Genomic DNA, 18,647 nt, shown 5'->3' with positions numbered 1-18,647 from the left:
AAGGGATATTAAATTGTGCTGTATACGATGATTTTCAGTTCATGTTTATTTTCTGAAATAGCATGGATGTCTGCTTTTTTTTTTTCCATTATAGACCTATTTCCTGTCTAGTAGCTTCTTTACAGTTCACTAAACTTTGTATCAGGCTGAACTTTAATTTTCAAAATTTAACTTCTCTGAAAAATTGAACATGAAAATACCACTTTTCATCTTCTTCCAACACATACATTTAGCTAAGAACAGAGGTTATCTCATTCTTCCCGTTTGTATGCTTTGTTCAGAAGGAAAATATGAGAAAATTCAGCTCCAGCTCTAACATTCTCAGAAAAGTGTGAGCACTTTAAACCAGGTTTTTAAGGTGACTTCAGATTATCATTATGAAGTGTTACTGAAATAGGTATAGAGATCCATGAAATAATAATTTGAAGTATTTATTTTGGCAGTAACACATCAGATTTAGGGGCGGGAAGTGGGCTTAAATTTTGTCCTGATTTTAAGTAAAATCACCATTGTAGTCCTGAAGATATCTATCTAGTTCCTCTAGATAGAAGAACAAGGTAAGTCCGTTTATTGTGGCAAGTAACTCTTGTTGGTGTTCATTTAAGCTCTTTATTGCTAACTTTAAAAACACATCTGCACCTTTTTAAGTGGTAGGTAGTAAAAAATGAGTCTGGGGAATAAGGGATTCTATCAAAAAGAGACCAACAGGAAACTGAGAAAGCTGTTTTTACCTTATTGTTGAAGTGCCTATCCCATGAAAAGACTGCAAGGGGTGGCTGGAATTCTTGCAATTAGGTGTATTGTCTCTAAGAGATACTTACTACACTGGTGATTTTGATAGTATGTAGTGTTCTTATATCAGGAAATCTGAAGAGGAGTGTGAAGGTTCTTTATTTTGGTAGATGATGGTGAGCTGAAGATACTTCTGTATAATTCCTAGGTGATCCATGTTGAAACTGCAGCTTTCATTACAGTTAACTGTGATTTGTACTGATGCTAGCATATTAGCAGTCTCAATGCAGACAAGGAATCAGTGATTGAAATGTTCTGGTATTTTCATAAACAAAAGTGGTTTTACTCTAATGTTAACTGTTGTGAGGCTGCAGAATGTTTTTCAGTAGCAGAGTCCTTAATTTGTAAATTTTCATAAATGTCACATTTCCTTGTGTAAAACTGGAAGAAGAGGGGGAGGTAAGCCTCCATTTAATATTTAGTTTTGCTTTTTAAAGATGAGAGACAAAACATCCTTCTAGGGGAAGAGGGCATGTCTTTAAATTATCCATTATGTCTAGTCATCTTTTCCATATAGGGCCAGATCTTCCCTGTCATTTAAAAGCTTTAGTCTTTAGGTATATACTATATTACATATGCCATAATATTCATAATTGCATGGTAGTATTCTTTCTGATATTTTAGTAATTTATATTCATGCACGTTATGAAAAAGGTAATAGTTTGCCACTTCAATAGACAATTCTAATTTTCCAGAAAACTTACGTGTTCTGCTTGGAGTTGTGCATTTTTCTGAAGATGTAAATTCCATGAAGGGTACTACTATTAAGCTAATTTGTATTCCAGGTAACCATTTCCTGAACAAGCTAGCTGGAATAATATTGGTTGAATTATTGAACTTATTGGCACAGCCCTAGCTTTAACTGTATTTCCAAACGTTCCATGGTCTCACTGTTCTCATGCATGTTAACATTTAAAACTGTGTTCTGATGGTCTAACTCATTTATACTACATTCTGTACTGGATATTACCTGCGTGTATTTTTAACACTCTAGTACTGGAAAAAGAATTTTTGTTGTACTTAAGAAAACAAGGCTCTGGACTTTCCTGACTTTTAAAGTCACATAATTAAGATGTAGTGGAAAATAAATACTGTCTCTGTAAATTTTAGTGCACGTTACATATACTTTTTTCCTACAGACATTGACGATGCTCAAATCCTTCCACGTCCACCTCGAGTCAGACATTTTTCACAGAGTGAGGATGCTCCAAGTGAAGTTTTTGGTGTATTAAATGAGGAACAGCCACTGCCACGAAGCAGCAGCACCTCTGACATCCTGGAACCATTCGCAGTTGAACGAGCCAAAGGTGCAGTTCCTGTCATTGACAGTTCATCCCATCATGCTCCAAGCTTACAGAGTTCCACTGAGACCTCTTCAATGCATAGATCCACTGAAAGCCATATCACTGATACAAATAGCAGAGATTCCTCCTTGGAAGTTGGGGATAGTATTTATGACCATCTTTGTCATTTAATAGGGCCGGTAGAGTTTGCAAACACAGCCTTTGAACAAAGCCAGTATGTTGACCTTGAAGGTGAAGATGATCTCCTTTCCTCTCTGAGAGAATATCTTAAAGAAAAAGAAGAACTTTGCGGTACCTGTGAGGTAGATAAATGTGAGGCTTCTGCTCACGAAGTTGACACATCAGTAAATAGGAATGATAGATTACCACTGGATGGATTAGAAAATAGAGATCAGACCGGTCAATGCACGAATAGCATCACTGTTACAGAAAGAGCCGATAACACAGCGCTGCACCCAGAACAAAACCAAAGTGGCTTTATAAGTAATATTGCACCTACTCAGGTAGACATTTTTACAAGAAATCAAGCGCCTGATAAAGCCAGACAGTTAAATATTGATAAACAATATGAAAGCATGTTTGATCGTGGGTCTGGTAGTCCTAGCAGCAAAGAAGGGAAGAGATACCTGTACAGGCAAGCAGCCACCGAAGCTGATGTAGATTTAACTGTGGAAGCGGCGGTAGCTGAAAAGCATAAAAGTGCCCAGTTTAATGAAAAAGTAACCGACTCACATGTTACGCATGCAAAGAAAATTCTTCCTAAAGCACAAGTTAACCCTCAAATGTCTCACATCACGGGCACAAGCAAACTGTCACCAACTAAAAGGAGTATATCTGAAACTGTAACTCATAGGGCCAAAATAATGAAAATAACGACTAAAAAAAGAAATAGCGTTCATGTTACTTTTAGGCCATCTACAGAATCGGTTCAATTTTACAATCCTCTTGAGAGCAAAGAGGCCGCTTGGAAAGCAAGACTTCGTAAACTCGGTGGCTTCAGCAGTAGCAGTAGTGGTAGCAGCAACAGCAGTACCAGTGCAAGCACCAGCTCATCAGCTGTCACGGAGCTGGTTAGACCTGGAATATATAGACCTCTAGATGTGATCAATGCTGCTTCAGCTGGCAGCAAGCAAATTAAGGAATCTACAGAAACTCAAGCAGCAATGTTGCAAAAAGAAGGTATTGCAGTTAATCAGTTCCATAATCGTAGTACCTTTAGAGCATCAGGTCAGGAGTCAGCGCAACAGCAGGGCTCCCTGGGTGGTGTTTATAAAACTGTTGTACATGCTCTTTCGAAGCCGAAGGCAAATGTTTCCCCACAGAGGCAGAACAGAATGCCAGCAGAGGCTCCACTGAGGGATCTGTACAGTCATGTAATGGGCTATTTTGGAAGGAAAGCTGCAGGTGAGCACTAACAGTGTGCAGAGCGCAAAAGGAGAAAGGCAGCACCAGTTTGGCTTAATGCAACTGAAGCAAGCTGTGATAAGCAATCAAAAGGCTTTGGGATGATCACTGCTTTCCCTGTTTGGTTATGCATGCGCCTACAGCCAGCTGATTTTTCTCCCAGCATAAGTTACTTTTACATACTTTAAATTACTAATTTCCCTTTTCAAGATATTTAGTTGAACCTCTTTGCTGCTGAAGACCATCAGGTTAGGGAAGAGGAAGAGACAGTAAATGACCTAATAAAGGATTAAGCCTTGAGAGTTCTGAATTTTTACCTACCATGCAGAGGCCTAAAATTCAGCCTACTGAATGATTGGCATACACATATTTTATCAGAATGAGCTATTCCACTCTGAGTGTAGTTTGTTTGTCAGAAGGACCTGGCTCTTGACCAGCTAGGTTGAACTAATTGTATTTCTGGTTCATTTAGTGTGTTTTCTTCTTCCTCTTCCTCCTCTTCCTCCTTTTTCTCCTCCAAAACAAAAAAGCCCCTCAAATTTATATTTGGAGGTCAGTTTAGATAACTTCTAAAATATAGTCTTAAACAGAAATCTCCTATTACTGGAATGATTTAATTATGACAGTTCTCTGAGTCTAATCTGTTTCAAAACATGCTGTAGGCCTTTCTGTACTCATTCATCAAAATGGATGTAGTAACATCTTGACAACATCTTTCATTGCTTTCTTTTCTTGAAATCATGGATGTTCATGAAGGTCTCATGATAGTCCTTCTGCTAACTATGAGACCTCTGTGGACTGATCAAAAAAGAAGGCTGTCACTCTAATATCCATTGTCTTAGTTCACATCTTAAATAACCTTAAATGAAAATTAAATTAACTTTCAGCAGTAATGTAGGTTTTCTTTTTTCCCATTGTTATGCTGGCATGATTAACAGAGGATTCTGTAATGCATCCTGCATCGAGATGTTAACGCCACCTGAGGGCAGTCTTTGTAAGCATAGCACCACGAGAGCGTGACTGTCATGGGTCTCAAAAAAGCAATTTGCTTCTATGCAGAATCTAGACTTCTGAAAAAGGGATCTCTAGAAAGCACTAGTTTTACAAATATTTTTTATTTGAAATCTGTAACACTTAACAGAGCCTCAATATTAGAATAAACTATGCTGTGGTCTCATGAAAGATGACACTGAGGGAAAAATTCTTATAGAGAAAACATGAACTGGAACAACTTGAAGACTTTAAAGGTGAAGATAGTGAAGTCAGGTGTAGCAGCCACAGTTAAACATGAACAGTATAGTTATATCAAAAATAACACTGATAAATGAGTGAAATTAATTGTTCATAAGCGTTGACCATCCAGAGTTTCAATTTTCATTCCATGTATTAGCATGTAATTTTATTACGTAAGGTCTTTGCACTATTTATACTAACTGTATACAGTGCGACATTAACATATTACAACCTAGTTTACTTTTTCCACTACATTGCTCTTCATTAGGAATGCAATGAAGAAGGAGCCTGTAGGAATCATATAAAATTTTTAGGCTTTATTACTTATTTTTGGTGATATGGAGGAAGAACGTATGCTGTATCCTTAAAGCAAGCATTAACAACTTTGAGTAGTGCTTACCTATAAGCTTCTTGCTCTTAAAGGTGGTACTGGAAATTGACTAACCCCTGCTTAGTGGGAAGAAGAAGCCATACTAATTCTTAAAGTAGAGTCTGCTTTAAAAGAGGGAAATTCTTAAAATGCATGTTTGGCAATTTTGATTTTTTTTAAAATTTCTGTTAATTAGCAGGATTTTTTTCATTTTTGACCTTTTGTTTTTAAATTTTCTTGATGTGTTCTTTACTATATACAGTTGTTCATTTGCTTTTAGCTAATAGAGAGGACATGAGTCAAAAGCTGCACCCTATTGATAGTGATATTGGCAGTAGCAATACAAATGTTCCTGACCTCATGGATGAATTTATAGCTGAGAGGCTCCGCAGTGGTAGTGCACTGGTAAGCCTTTAAACTTCCTACATTTCAATATGTCAGTCTGTATATATGTGTGGACTTGCCAATGACACTATAAATCAGTTCCCTAAAACATATTTTTCTGGATTTTATGAATCAAAGGATTAAGAATATCACTTAATTATTCCTTGCCTTTGACATGGATTCGTGCCTTTTTATGCCATTTGTGTTTCTGTATCTATTAAATCTTCATTGTGGAAGCAATGCAGAAGTTACTTTTGTATGAATAGTCTCATTGAGTTAAACTGTCTTAATTGCACCTGTAAAGACCTTTGTACACAGCCACTTTCAGAATAATAGTTTATATGTATATTTGCAGTCCTTGCTGTGGTATGTAGTTAGGTACCATGCTGTAGTACGGTACCGTTCTCTACAGGTGTGGTCTGTGCAACAGACTACGAAACTACACCAGATAGGTTTCCTTCATTTTTTAATTTCACTTACAAGTGTTGAATAATTTCTGGTAAATAGTTCTCTGCTAATTGAACATAATTTTCATATGCTTTCTCCCTAGACTTTTCCAGAGTGTCATATTGTTTGGAATGTCATTTATAATGAGAAATTTTAATCAATTTTAAGTTAAGAATTGCTGGTTACTGTTGAATGTTTACAGAACAAGACAACCGATTTGAGGAGATAAGTGTTTTATTAACTAGCAACAAAAGGGGAAGTGTTAGAAAAGTTGCAGATGAAGAATAGAATAGGTAACAATTTAAATGTAGCATTTCAAAGTTGTTCCATTTTCCTCTGCTTAGATTTTTAAAAAGATTTTTTTAAAGATGATCGTTTTAAGACCTCCTGTAGAAAGTTGTCAACAAGTAGTTTAGTTGTTGCTAATAAGGGGTAGAAGAAGATACTTCAATGTGATTAGAAACATTTTTTAATTTATCATCATCTTTTATAAATGGCAAGAGGGCCTATAGAGTTTGTCCAAATATATGCTTTTTTCCTCTTTTCTATTGAACTTACGTTTATGAAACTTGATTGTTGGTGCAAAGTGTTCTTTTTAGTAAGTCTTGAGTTACAAGACAAAAATGCTAACCTGAAGTCTACAAAAAAAAGTTTACTTAGTCTGCAAATTAATAAAACAATTCATCACAGCTGGTCACAGAATAGAGAAAGAGAGTAAATATTCGTTGTTTTCACATCGATGGGCAAGAATATTGATTATTAATAGCTCAGGCAAGAGAATTGATACTTTCCTCAGAGAGCAAAAAACAGCCAAGTTAAGTTTCAATAAATATTTTGAAACTGCCACTGATTTTGTGATCTAGCACACAAAAATAGATATAGCATCTTAAAACAAAGTACCAATTTATTAAGATTAGTTTTCGGTTGTTATATCTATTGCATGCTAAACCTTGCATCATGAAAAGCTTATCAGTCTGAGTAAATCTCTAGTTAGTAGTAGGGTAGTAAACGAATAGAGAAGTGACTGCACTCACATAAAAGGAAGTCATCTTCAGTCTCATAATGCAAGAAGATTTCAAAGCATTCCATAAAATGGATTTTCTACGTTTATCTCTCTTCCCTCTCAAGCAAACAGTCCTATCTGTGAAAAAAAAAAGGCTTAAAGAAAGACTCCAAGTAGAACATCACCTAACTTTTACATGAGCAAATCTATATGCCTCATTTCTGCTATATGCTGTCTTTGGTGTCCAAGTCAATACCAAGGTTTTGTCTTAATTGTAAGAAAACAAATGCATGACTTAGTAAATTCATTTGCTTGTGGTGCACATGAAATTTTTTCTTAGAGCATGGTAGCCGGTAGGCCAGAAAACACAAAATTCCTTGACATTTTTTTCTGCTTGTCTCTGGAACCGAGGTTAAAAAGTTTTCTTTAGTAATTTAGACATAATCTGGAGATAGTATACTTTTTTCCTATTTTCCTCTCGTGAGTCTTACCTAATACGTGTGTGGCACATGCTAGTCCAAATCCTAGCCTTTTAAGGTATGTGCTCAAAAATTAATCGTGCAAATAATATTCATGTTTATGAAATTCTGTGAGTGAATGGGTTCTTCAGTTACTGCTGGCTGGCTGCGGTTTTGGAAAGTCTTGGCTATGTTTGCAGTATGATGACAATTTCTGGTATAGGTACTTATGAACTATTTGTTACATTCTGGCATTTGCAAATGTGGGATTGCTTTTTCCATTTTGTGTAAATAAGGCATCCAAGATTGTAAGAAAATTTATGTCTCTTCAATATTTAGAATGTGACAAGAAGAGGAAGCAGTCCTGGCAGCCTGGAAGTTCCTAAAGACCTTCCTGATATATTGAACAAACAGAACCAAATGCGACCTATAGACGACCCAGGCGTGCCTTCTGAATGGACATCGCCTGCCAGCGCTGGCAGCAGTGACCTCATCAGTTCAGATAGCCACTCTGACTCTTTCAGCGCCTTCCAGTATGATGGCCGCAAATTTGAAAGCAAGTATATTTTTCCAACAGTAGGAGTATTTTTGATTGATTGCTTGCAAAGTTCTCTTTTCTTTCTTTTAAAGTTATATGCCAGCAGTCTTCTGTAAAGAGAGCTTATTTTGATTTCCCACTGAAATCATTAGCAAGTTAATGGTGCAAGCAGAGTTCCTGAGTTACAGAGCAATATTGTCTTCTCCCTGGAGCGTATCCATCTGTTTTGCACAAATATAAAAATTAAAGGTTAATTAGTTTGGAAGTTATTTTAATTCTTTTGAAAACATTTAGGTAAGATTTAAAGAAGGGCTTCTGATACTGTTACTGCACTCTTTGTGTAGCTATAGATTAATCAAGATACTAAATGTAATATGGTAAAATTAGTATGCTTTGTTTAATAACATAATGCTTTTCATTCCTTTCATTTATCCCTTCCCACTCTTGTTCAACAGAAGGGTTCTTTATGGTTGCTAGGAATTACGATTTCATGTATCATGTAAGAGAGGAATAATGTTTATATGGTAGAATTTATTGAAGAAGTTACAATTCTTGGATATGTAGATGTTATGCAACTAAATGATGTTATTTAAACCTGCATTTCAGGATGACATTGTGTCTTTAGTGCTGAAAAAGCCATTTGTTAGAATATCATTTGCCATAATATTTTTAACGTTAGTGTTTTAACAACTAACTTGAATATTTCTTCCAGCTTGTAAATTCTGCAAATAAAATTACTTAATGTATGTTTCTGTTATTTTTACTTTATTCTCATGTAGGTGCACTTACAGCAACTAAACAGAATACAGGACATGCAATAGGAATATCTTCTTCAGAAGTACAGTCACAGTTTTGTAACAGAAATGAAAATATTCATAACAGTCAATTACTTTCTGCTGTTACATTTTACATAAATTTTGCAACAGTGTGTTAGTAGCAAGGAGATGCACAAACACGTTTTACATGGAGGTTTTTGGAAGTTCTGGGCTTTGGTTTTTATATGAGTGGTATTTTTAGGTTTTAAGTTAATACAGTGCTTTCCTTGTACAGATTTCAGCTTTGGCACTGAGGCAGGGACGCCAGCTTCCACTGATGCTGATGCAGTTTCAGGACAGCAACAGAGTGCCGAGGAGCAAGAAGTGGCCAGTCTAACTACACTCCACATAGATTCGGAAACAAGTAGTCTCAATCAGCAACCATTGTCTGCTGAAGCTGCAACTATTACTGGTAAAGTAGTTAAAAAAAAAACACCTTAAAAAAGTGCATTTATTTCAGAAATTTTCCACCCATCCTGAAGAATGCAAGTTCCAGCTTCTGCAGTGAATCTATATTCTATATGATTCTTGGATTTCAGTTACTTTTTGATTGCTTTTCAAAAGTAATGTGTGAAATAAGTGGAAAACCTTTGCCTGACTTAGTTACGCATATAATCCGTGGCTTGGTGCTAAAGGTATTTTAAACCCTTCATGGGAAAATCTATTCAATTACCAGGGAGAAACCTCTTACCACATAATGTATGCTAAATCTCTTACAAGTGTCCTTCTGTTACTGGTAGTCAAATAGCTGATTTGCAGGAAGGGTTTTTTCCTTGGAAGTCTTTGACAGTGCTCTTTCAAACTGGTGTATCACACTGAAGTATCATGGGATTCTTTTATATACATCCATCTTAACCTGTCTCTAGGTTGTCTGTTCTGTAACTGGCAGCTTTTAAGATGCGAAATGTTAGTTATTGTGCCATGTAGGATCAGTTCCCATTTGTCTAACTTAAGAATTCTTTTTCTTTTAGTACTTTCCGTGTTGTTTTCATCAAAAAGTAAGCCTGTTAGGAAGCAATGTTTCAAAGCCTCAGTTGATGAGCTTGAGGCTCCTCCAGTTTACTTTGCAGCTGTTTCTTGAGAAAGAGAGGTAGAATGACAATTAGGTTAGCAACCACCAAGTGATGCTGTTAACCCAAATTAAATGGGCTCCTTTCTGAAAGAGAGAATCTCCCTCTCTGAGGAGTATTTGGAAGAACAGTCTCTTGCCAGATTTTGTAAATGGGAAGTAAAGATGTCCATAATTTTCATACCCCTTGTTCTGTAACTGTTATGCACTACCATTCCTGTTAGAACCCTGGGAACAGGTACCTGTTTATCTTTGAAAGCTACATACAGCGTCTTGTTCTCTGTGAGAAATCGAGCTCTGCATTTTCAGAGATATTGAAAGACATCTTTACTTCCCCTGCCACAATTTTCACTTTCTAAAATTGCCTTTCTGCTGAAAGAAGCATGATATTAGCTTTCTTGGACATTGTTGTTCAGCTTGTTCAACAATGTTCAGCTTGTCTTTTGTTCTCTTCATTTTTCTCTTTGCTGTGTGCTTGTAGACAGTCCTTGCAGAAAATATGTTGGTTTTATGTTTGTTTATTTTTATATGTTAATAATTTAATTACTGTTTGGTATTTTTGTCCAAGTTTGCAGCATAATTGAGTTGATAAGATTGCAATTAATGACTGAGTTGTCCATTGAGAGATTTTGTGGCTGTCTCTTCTTGTTGTTTGGACCACTGTTTTAGAGAAGCAGCTTTTGTGTGTCACATGTATTTAGCTGCATTTCCTGAGGAAGCAAGATTTGTGCAATTACACTGTCTGTCTCTGACTGTTCCACACCCCCAACAATGTTGGAGCCCATTTCTGATTTCTTCTAAATTGACATATAAGAAGAAAACAGAAGGACATTATTCTCTCTGAAATTTTGTGAAAGATAAGCAGCTATTTGGTGAAAATTGCATGTATGCAGAAGCCCATGACAGGGAGGCTGCAACATGAATTCACTAGTTTAGATACCAGCAAATCCATGCAGAAACTCAGCCTGAAAACACATTTGTCAGCAATGAATTTTCGGCGGTTCTGCTGCTCAGAAAACAACTTGCTTCTGAATAGTTCTGCTTTGAAGGTTGTTGGAAGGAAAATTTCTTCTTGCCATATTGGCGTTATTTCATATTCTTAGTGAATGATTGAGTTTACTATTGGCTGCTGGTTACGAGTCCTAGAACAAGTTGCACCCATAGTATTCTCTGTCAAATTTGGATCCATATATGCTGTGGAGTATCTTTTAGTGCTTCTTAGAAAATCCAGTAGTTCAGCAAATTTTCCATAATTATTTCTGGCCATTCTCTTCCATTGTATGAAGGTCTTTCCCTCCCTCCCTCCCCTGCCCAATTTTTCTGTCTGTCATCTTCTCTCTCTGTCCCCCTCTATCCCTCTCTCCCTTGCTTTTGCTCCCCCCATCACTCTTCCTCACTCTCTATCTACTTTCATCCCTCCCTACTTCATGAGCAGAATGGAAGAGAAGTAGGAAAAGATGTCTTTGAATATCTTTTAAGGTGTGTTTTACATCATCTTTGTCAGCATGTGGAAAACAAGCAATCAGTAGTGAGAGCGAGAGCACAGTATCATTACCTGTTGAGTGAAACAGAAGTCTGTGTGTGAAGTCCCTCTCTCCTGCATAGAGGTGTTAATTTAAATTGATGGTAAAAGCTTCATTGCCTTTGCCATTTAAAGCAGATAGAGACCTTTTCAGTTTAACAATGTAATTAAGTTTGTTTACCACAATTTCTGTTCTGAAAACACTGACATTTTCTGTCAAGTTCTTCAAACAATTTGTTCTCTTTACAAGAAAAAACACTTTCCAGCCAACAATTTGGGAAAATCACTATTTTAAAAGACTAATTTTTTTGTTGCCGTCCCTAAAGTTCAGTTTATCTCTAATACTGAACTTCACACATGATATTTTTGGGTACCAGTTACATTTATTTAAGGATTAAAATAGGTTTGAATTCTTCCATTTTAACATGTGCTGGTGTGTGGGGAAGTATGTGGTGAATATCTGTTCTCTTTTTTTCCTGCCATCTGATTGTTCTGGCCAAACTCAGCTTTTTATAAGGCAAATTCAGGAAGTGAAACTAAGGCAGTGCAGAAGAAAAATGCAAGTACCTACTCCATCTCCACAGATACCTCAGTAGAGGATTCCAAATAGTTGCCTAGATAGGTTGCTCAGTGGTGATCATGGAAAAATGCCTTTGCGGCACTGCCATTCAAAACTTTTATTTTCCTGTCTCAGAGGAAATTACATTCCTCTGACTATACAGAACTTTCCCTCCATATGGATTTTCTCAGCCCAGTCAGCAGCTAAACATCAAAGATTGTCAGTTACTGGTTTAAGCTTTTATATTTTGTAAATTAACTTGCATGCATCCATAAACCTGGAAAAGCAGATGTTCCAGGAAAATTTCTGCTTAATCGCTTTGTTGGAGAGAAATCTAGGTGAGGGAATATGGAGTGAAATTTGACTGGTTCAGAACACTGGAAGTGCTGCAAAACAAACACATTTAAAATTATTTGTACCTAAACCAGAGCTCTGTTAATCCATTTACCTATCTGATTTCAGTGTTCATCTCTCAGCTTTCCTGCATGTAATTTGTTTTCTTTCAGAGCACCATTGACAGAGAGATCTGCTTACAGTTTTTATATCTTTTCTTGGCCCGATTTGATATATAAAAGTAGCTCAGTTTTCTTTTAATGCTATGTTTAGACAACATTTCAGTAGTTCAAAAAAACAGAAAAGGCTTTTAAGGTAACTGTTAAAAATTGCATTTGCAGGCTCTGAAAGTGCTTCTCCAATCCAATCTGCTCTTGGATCCCGATCACAGACACCCTCTCCTGCCACTCTTCATGCAGATCATATTGAGCAGAAGGATCTGCAGCTGGATGAGAAGCTCCACCACTCTGTTTTACAGACGCCAGATGACCTAGGCAATATCTGGAATAGAAAATATAAACCTGTTCTTTCTTTCTTTCAAATGCAATATAGTGAAGTAGCTAGTATCACATTAGTTGTAAACAATCCTGTACAAGGGTATTTCATCTGCACTTTAAAAAATATTTAATTGCAGTGATTTCCTTTAAAAGCAAACAAAAAACTTTTGCATTTTATCTTGCATTTCATTGGAATCATTAGCAGTGGATTAACAGTCACACATCTATAATTGTTCTTTTTGATGCTTAGAGTCATGGCAGCTTAATCTAGTATGTGGCCCTGCCATGGACTGTTTTATCATTGATGTACAAATAGTACGACATAATTTTAAAGTAATGTTATAATTTCTGCTTGGAAGTTTGGTTCTTTTCCCTTTCATATTTAAACAAATTTGTGATTACTTCAACTATCTTAGCTATTGAATTCTAGGATACATTCACTTTGTAAATACGAAGTTCCCATTTCTCCCATATTTGGTCTCATGGAAACAGGCGAGTGTATGATGTATATTTCAGGCCCTTTTCCTTTAGCCTACTGATGGACAGAAGTATCATCATTCTGCTTTGTACTTTGAAATCTACAGCTTAGAAACCATTAGTGTCTCTACCACAGTGGTCCAGATCTTCAAAAGAAGAGGCTATGTGATGAGGCTGAGTTCAGATTTAATTTTGATTTTGTATGCCTGGGGGAGCTGTGAGATTTTTCAGAAGATCTCAGCAAATTCTGCCTCTGAGGTGTTCTGAAAATCCATCTGAGAAGGGTGGAAAGGAGATTCTGGATGCCTGCTGTTCTAAAACTGGCTCATTAGCTAGTTTAGTGTGACTGTTTAGCTAGCTAAGTGTGAGCTGAATATACTTTAGCCATCGTAATGTATCAGAGTTTTCTTTGTATGGACAAGCTAGATTAATCATCTTCCACCTAAAAAAGAATGTTCATTCATATAGCACTGATGTGTAGAGAGCTAGGTGAGAGTTAGACTGAGGTGCTACCTTACTGAAAGTTGCCTTTCCACTGATACAAATTTACTTCTTAAAGAACAGTAACCAGAGGCAAGTTTACTCTCACCTTTCTCTTCAATTGCAATAAAACAAAATGGTCTTTCTGTTTTACTGGGCAAAATGTAAAGCTGAAATGTAGTTTTACTTGGAAGCAGGCAAGTAGAGTTCTGGAGATTCATTGGCTCCAAAGAATGTAAGACAGCACTTACAAAAGGAGTGGCCTTACCAGGTCCATCAGATCCATATCAGGGCTTCAGTAGTGACCTTAAATGTTATTTGTGGAAAGAATATATGAAACAGGACAATTCTTCCTCTGCAGAGTTTGATAATAGACATATAGTGAAACATATCCAGCATTGAGGTGGCTGAATGGGTAAAAAATATCTTACTATGAAAGCCTTATCTTTTTTTCCTTTTGGTTTTAAGAAAACTATGTATCTAATAGTTACAGCAGAAATTTTCTTTTTCTGGAGAGGTAGCTCTCACTATACTTTTTTCCTTCCATTACAGAAACTAGTGAATTCCCCTCAGAATGTTGCAGTGTAATGGCTGGGGGAACGCTTACAGGATGGCATGCAGATGTTGCTACTGTGATGTGGAGGCGAATGCTAGGAATTTTGGGAGATGTCAACAGCATCATGGATCCAGAGATTCATGCCCAGGTTTTTGATTACCTGTGTGAATTGTGGCAGAATCTGGCCAAGGTAAAAGAACTGAACCTCTTCTCTAACCTGACCTGACAGGGCAGGATTTTCAGAAGGAAAAAAACACTACTTCGTGTATTTCCCTTAAATATTTATCTTTTTGTTTTGTTTTTAATAATTGCAGATAAGAGACAATCTTGGTATTTCAACAGATAACCTAACTTCACCATCTCCACCAGTTTTAATTCCACCACTGAGAATTCTAACACCATGGCTGTTCAAGGTAAGTTTGAGCATTAAACAGGGAGACAGAAATAAAAGTTCATGTAGATGTAGAAGAATGTTTAATGTTATTTTTTTTGATTTATGAATAATAAATGTTGTTCTAAAACTGTAGGCAACAATGCTGACTGATAAATACAAACAAGGAAAGTTACATGCTTATAAACTCATTTGTAAGACAATGAAGCGAAGACAAGATGTTTCTCCAAACAGGGATTTTTTAACTCATTTCTACAATATAATGCACTGTGGACTTCTTCATGTTGATCAAGTAAGTTTAGTTATGAAATTCAGGTTAATATAAATATTATAACTAGAAACTGTTTTATCAAAAATAGTGGATTTTCAGCTGAGTCATTTCACTTTGTCTTTGAAAATAGTTACATGATTGATACTTTTTCTAATCTTTGATGAGTGGCCCTCATGTTCTTGGTTGAAATCAGAAATATTTTTTAGTAGTCCATTTCAGGCAAATATGGGGGCAGAAAAGGTACTCTTTCATTTTTTGCTGATTGTATATTACAGATTGAAGCATGCAAGAAAGAAGGAAGCAGATCTCTCTAAGGTCTACTGTACTTTTCACTTGCTCCCTGATGCAATAGTTTAGCTAGGGGGAGAGTAAGTTGTGCTTGCTACATTGGAGTAGTTTATTTCTGCAGCAAGTATAGGAACCAGCAGACTGAGACTTATGGAATGTATCTAATCAGTGGGAGTAGATCTTTTTCATAGGTTTTAATATGAACAAGTCTGAAAATATTGTACGGCTTAAACACTCTTTAAAGGCTTGGCCTCAGAAGTGCGAAGAAGTTGGTTTTGTGACCTTTTTTGAGGAGCAGTTAGAGGCATAGGGAGATCAAAGGTTCAAACAACCCTGCTTTCATTAACTGAGCAAAATACAACTAGGCCAAAATTATTCCACAGATGGCTATGGTTAGGACAGATCTCCAGTTTGTGTCCTCTAACAACCAGTTTACCCTGCTTTTCTTGCTGGATTGCAAATCTTCCTATAACATATTGCCATTTAGTTGGGTATCACTACTATTGGATAATTATTCAAAGGAGGAAAAGGGTTATTTTTTTTGCCTATCTGTGAAGTTGGGATATTTTTTAAATAATTAAAACATTTTATATATTTTCCAATACTTTTGAAGAAATTGCATCGTGTGCATTAATTTTCAAAACTGTCTCACTAAGCCTACAAGAACTTAATATGCTGTGTTGAACAACTAATACCGGAAATGTTATGAAACACTTACTATAATTCTTTCTTTATATTTTGGTTCCATATGTAAGGGGCTAATACCTTTTTTTAAAGTTATAGTCAGGTGATACTTGTTGGAGAGGATTAAGCATGTTTTTAAGAAGGTATAATAGCTGGTTATCTCACTATATCTCTTCTGTACGTATTTGAATGAATGATTAATCAATTATAGACCTCTTAAAAGCTAAAAGTAAGTGAATATCAGACAGACCTGGTACTGATCTCATACAATAGTGTCTAAGGTTAAATTGATCTATAAAGTATACCACAGTTTACTTATATTAATGTGAGTATACTTTAGGAATTTATCATTTTATGCTACTCTTCACTGTGGTCTTAATTGCCACAATGAATTTGCTTTCTCGCGCTTTTACTTCCTACCTCAGGTAAATACCTGCTTTATTTTCATTCATTGATCATCTTGTTGATACTTTTCATTTTTTCCCTTTTTCTTCTGCAAGGATATTGTCAATACAATCATCAAGCACTGCTCTCCTCAGTTCTTTTCACTTGGCTTGCCGGGTGCCACCATGCTTATTATGGATTTCATTGTAGCAGCAGGAAGAGTGGCTGCTTCTTCTTTCCTCAATGTAAGTATTCATCAGTTAATTCTCATTTATGTGCAAGTGGAAAGGATGTGTTACCCAGGCAACTTCAGTCTTTTATAGCAACACTGATAGGATTACCTAGGTGGTGTTGGCCTTGCATGACCATACTCTCTCAAAGCTCCCCAATACTCCTCTCCAACTGTCTGAGAGTTTTGACTGTTTCTCACATCATTCCCCCTTTTAACCAACTGTGAAATCCAGCCTTCCTCAAGGTACTATTTGAAGCCTCTGTAAGTGTCTTACACTGTTACCTGCCATGTCCAGCAATGCCTCATGTTATGTCCAGTAGTTTTTTCACATCCTGTTCAATTATCTGAACCTAAGACCCGAGCCTAGTCAGCAGCACAGTCGTTCGTCTGCAGCCCTAACAATTCCTCTGCTTCCTTCTGACCATCGTGGAAAATGGGAATGTGGGGTGTGTATGAATAGCAGTCTGTGGGGTTGTGGTCTCCGTTTGCTCAGCTCTACAGAATTTGCAGAAGAAGGGAAATAGCTGTGTAGAGTTTCAGCCATTGTTCTCTTTTGAGGCAGCTAGAAATGTCAGTTTCCTGACTGCAGTAAGAATATATATTTCTCCCCACCTTTTTTTCTTTTAGGCACCAAGAGTTGAAGCACAAGTTCTTTTAGGATCTCTAGTCTGTTTTCCCAATTTATATCACGAACTACCAGCTCTTCACCCAAACATTCCTGACATTGCTGTGTCTCAGTTTACAGATGTTAAGGTAGGAATTTTAAGATATTTGGATGGTATTCAGCTACCAAGTATATGTTTAATACAGTGTTGTTCCAGGAAATAGTAACTAAAATTTAAAGTCTAAAATACATTGTAAGGCTCAAGATCCCATAAAATCTTGTCAAACTTTATACTACAACACATACTTTATAATTACTATTAACTTAATAATAAAGTGTTTTCATATGTTTGTGAAAGAAAATTATGTGTTATCGCACCTTTTCAAGCCTACTGTCATTATGGCTATTTGCAATCTTACAGATTTAATCAGCTGAGAGGCAGAAGATTGAGAGGTTCAAGATACATCATTTAATTTATTGGGAATTCACAACTTGTGAAATCTGCCCATGTTCTTAGTGGCTTTAGAAAACCTCTGTACATCAGTATGTTCTTTTAGACAAAAAGCAAAGATTAATGGAGACCTTACCCTCTCTGTCATAATACAGAGCTGGGTAGTGTGCCAGTATACTGAAACCAGGCAGAACTCAGTTCATGTGTTTAATTGCTCTGTGTGTCAGGTATGATTACTATGTCTAAGAAAGGCTCCCTGTAAGTTTCCAGACTGTTTCAGTTTAGAGAGATGATAGCTTGGAAGCGGCTTTGCACCTTATTCCCTTTTGGGGACTGACTCTGAATTCCTTCTTTCTCATTTTTATTGCATAATGGCTGTTTACTTGAGCTTTACTGAGAGCAACCTACAGCTTTATGGACATTTCACTGCAGTTGAGTCAGAATTCTTCCTGACATCATTCTTAAGGCACTTTAGTCACTTGTTCTGCAACTACTTCCAAAGACTTTTAAAATCAATATAATTTTGGAGGGGAAAAATCTGCTTGTTTAAACATCATAGTAATAGATACTTTCTGTGATACCCTTCAGGGCTATTCACAGAAGCTAGCTTTAGGGAGGCTTTTTTTTTTTTTTAAACCCTTGATATTTTATGGAAGTGTATTTGCAAGAACTGGAAAAATGGTTAATCAGCAGAAATTAGGACAGTTATCTGTGGGATATTCTTGGGGTAGCACAATAATGTGCATCTGGGGCAGACTGGAAGCTTGGAGTAGTGGTAAGCAAACAATCCATCTAACCACAAACCTAGAGACTCAGCTAAGCAACATACCTGTGTGTGCTATAATAAAATTCTAATTTTCTGACGCTTCATGTCGTGGAGTTACTGGTAAATCAGTGAATATTTTCCTCTTTATCTTAGGAACTCATAATTAAAACTGTGTTAAGTTCAGCAAGAGAGGAGCCATCTGGTCCTGCACGGTAGGTCATACAAAAAGAGCTTCTAAATTAATAGATTCTTTTCTCTATTATACTGTTTTGAGTTGAATATACTGAAGAGCTTAAAATAAAAGTTTTTTCGTATTTTGTTCATGGTTTTCTTCA

The 18,647-nt window shown here is 36.5% G+C and overlaps 1 protein-coding gene across 8 annotated transcripts in view; it reads left to right on the top strand.

Annotated features, from left to right (window-relative positions):
- Window positions 1–18,647, top strand: part of RALGAPA1 (Ral GTPase activating protein catalytic subunit alpha 1) — a 134,990-nt gene that overhangs the window by 47,174 nt on the left and 69,169 nt on the right. For 4 of the 8 annotated variants that reach the window (XM_075103367.1, XM_075103366.1, XM_075103374.1 and 1 more), the window contains 11 exons: window positions 1,932–3,500; window positions 5,384–5,508; window positions 7,735–7,951; window positions 8,984–9,160; window positions 12,573–12,725; window positions 14,238–14,431; window positions 14,556–14,654; window positions 14,769–14,924; window positions 16,376–16,504; window positions 17,119–17,244; window positions 18,466–18,524. In XM_075103367.1, coding sequence (XP_074959468.1) covers window positions 1,932–3,500; window positions 5,384–5,508; window positions 7,735–7,951; window positions 8,984–9,160; window positions 12,573–12,725; window positions 14,238–14,431; window positions 14,556–14,654; window positions 14,769–14,924; window positions 16,376–16,504; window positions 17,119–17,244; window positions 18,466–18,524 — 3,004 coding nt within the window. The remainder of the gene's footprint in view (window positions 1–1,931; window positions 3,501–5,383; window positions 5,509–7,734; window positions 7,952–8,983; window positions 9,161–12,572; window positions 12,726–14,237; window positions 14,432–14,555; window positions 14,655–14,768; window positions 14,925–16,375; window positions 16,505–17,118; window positions 17,245–18,465; window positions 18,525–18,647) is intronic. The other 4 variants (XM_075103372.1, XM_075103371.1, XM_075103373.1 and 1 more) reach the window with 3 other exon arrangements.

Source organism: Phalacrocorax aristotelis, chromosome 9, assembly GCF_949628215.1.
Source record: "Phalacrocorax aristotelis chromosome 9, bGulAri2.1, whole genome shotgun sequence".
In the NCBI taxonomy this organism is placed as follows: Eukaryota; Metazoa; Chordata; class Aves; order Suliformes; family Phalacrocoracidae; genus Phalacrocorax; species Phalacrocorax aristotelis.
Note: the sequence above shows the minus strand (reverse complement) of the source record. Positions and strands in the feature narration are given on the sequence as shown.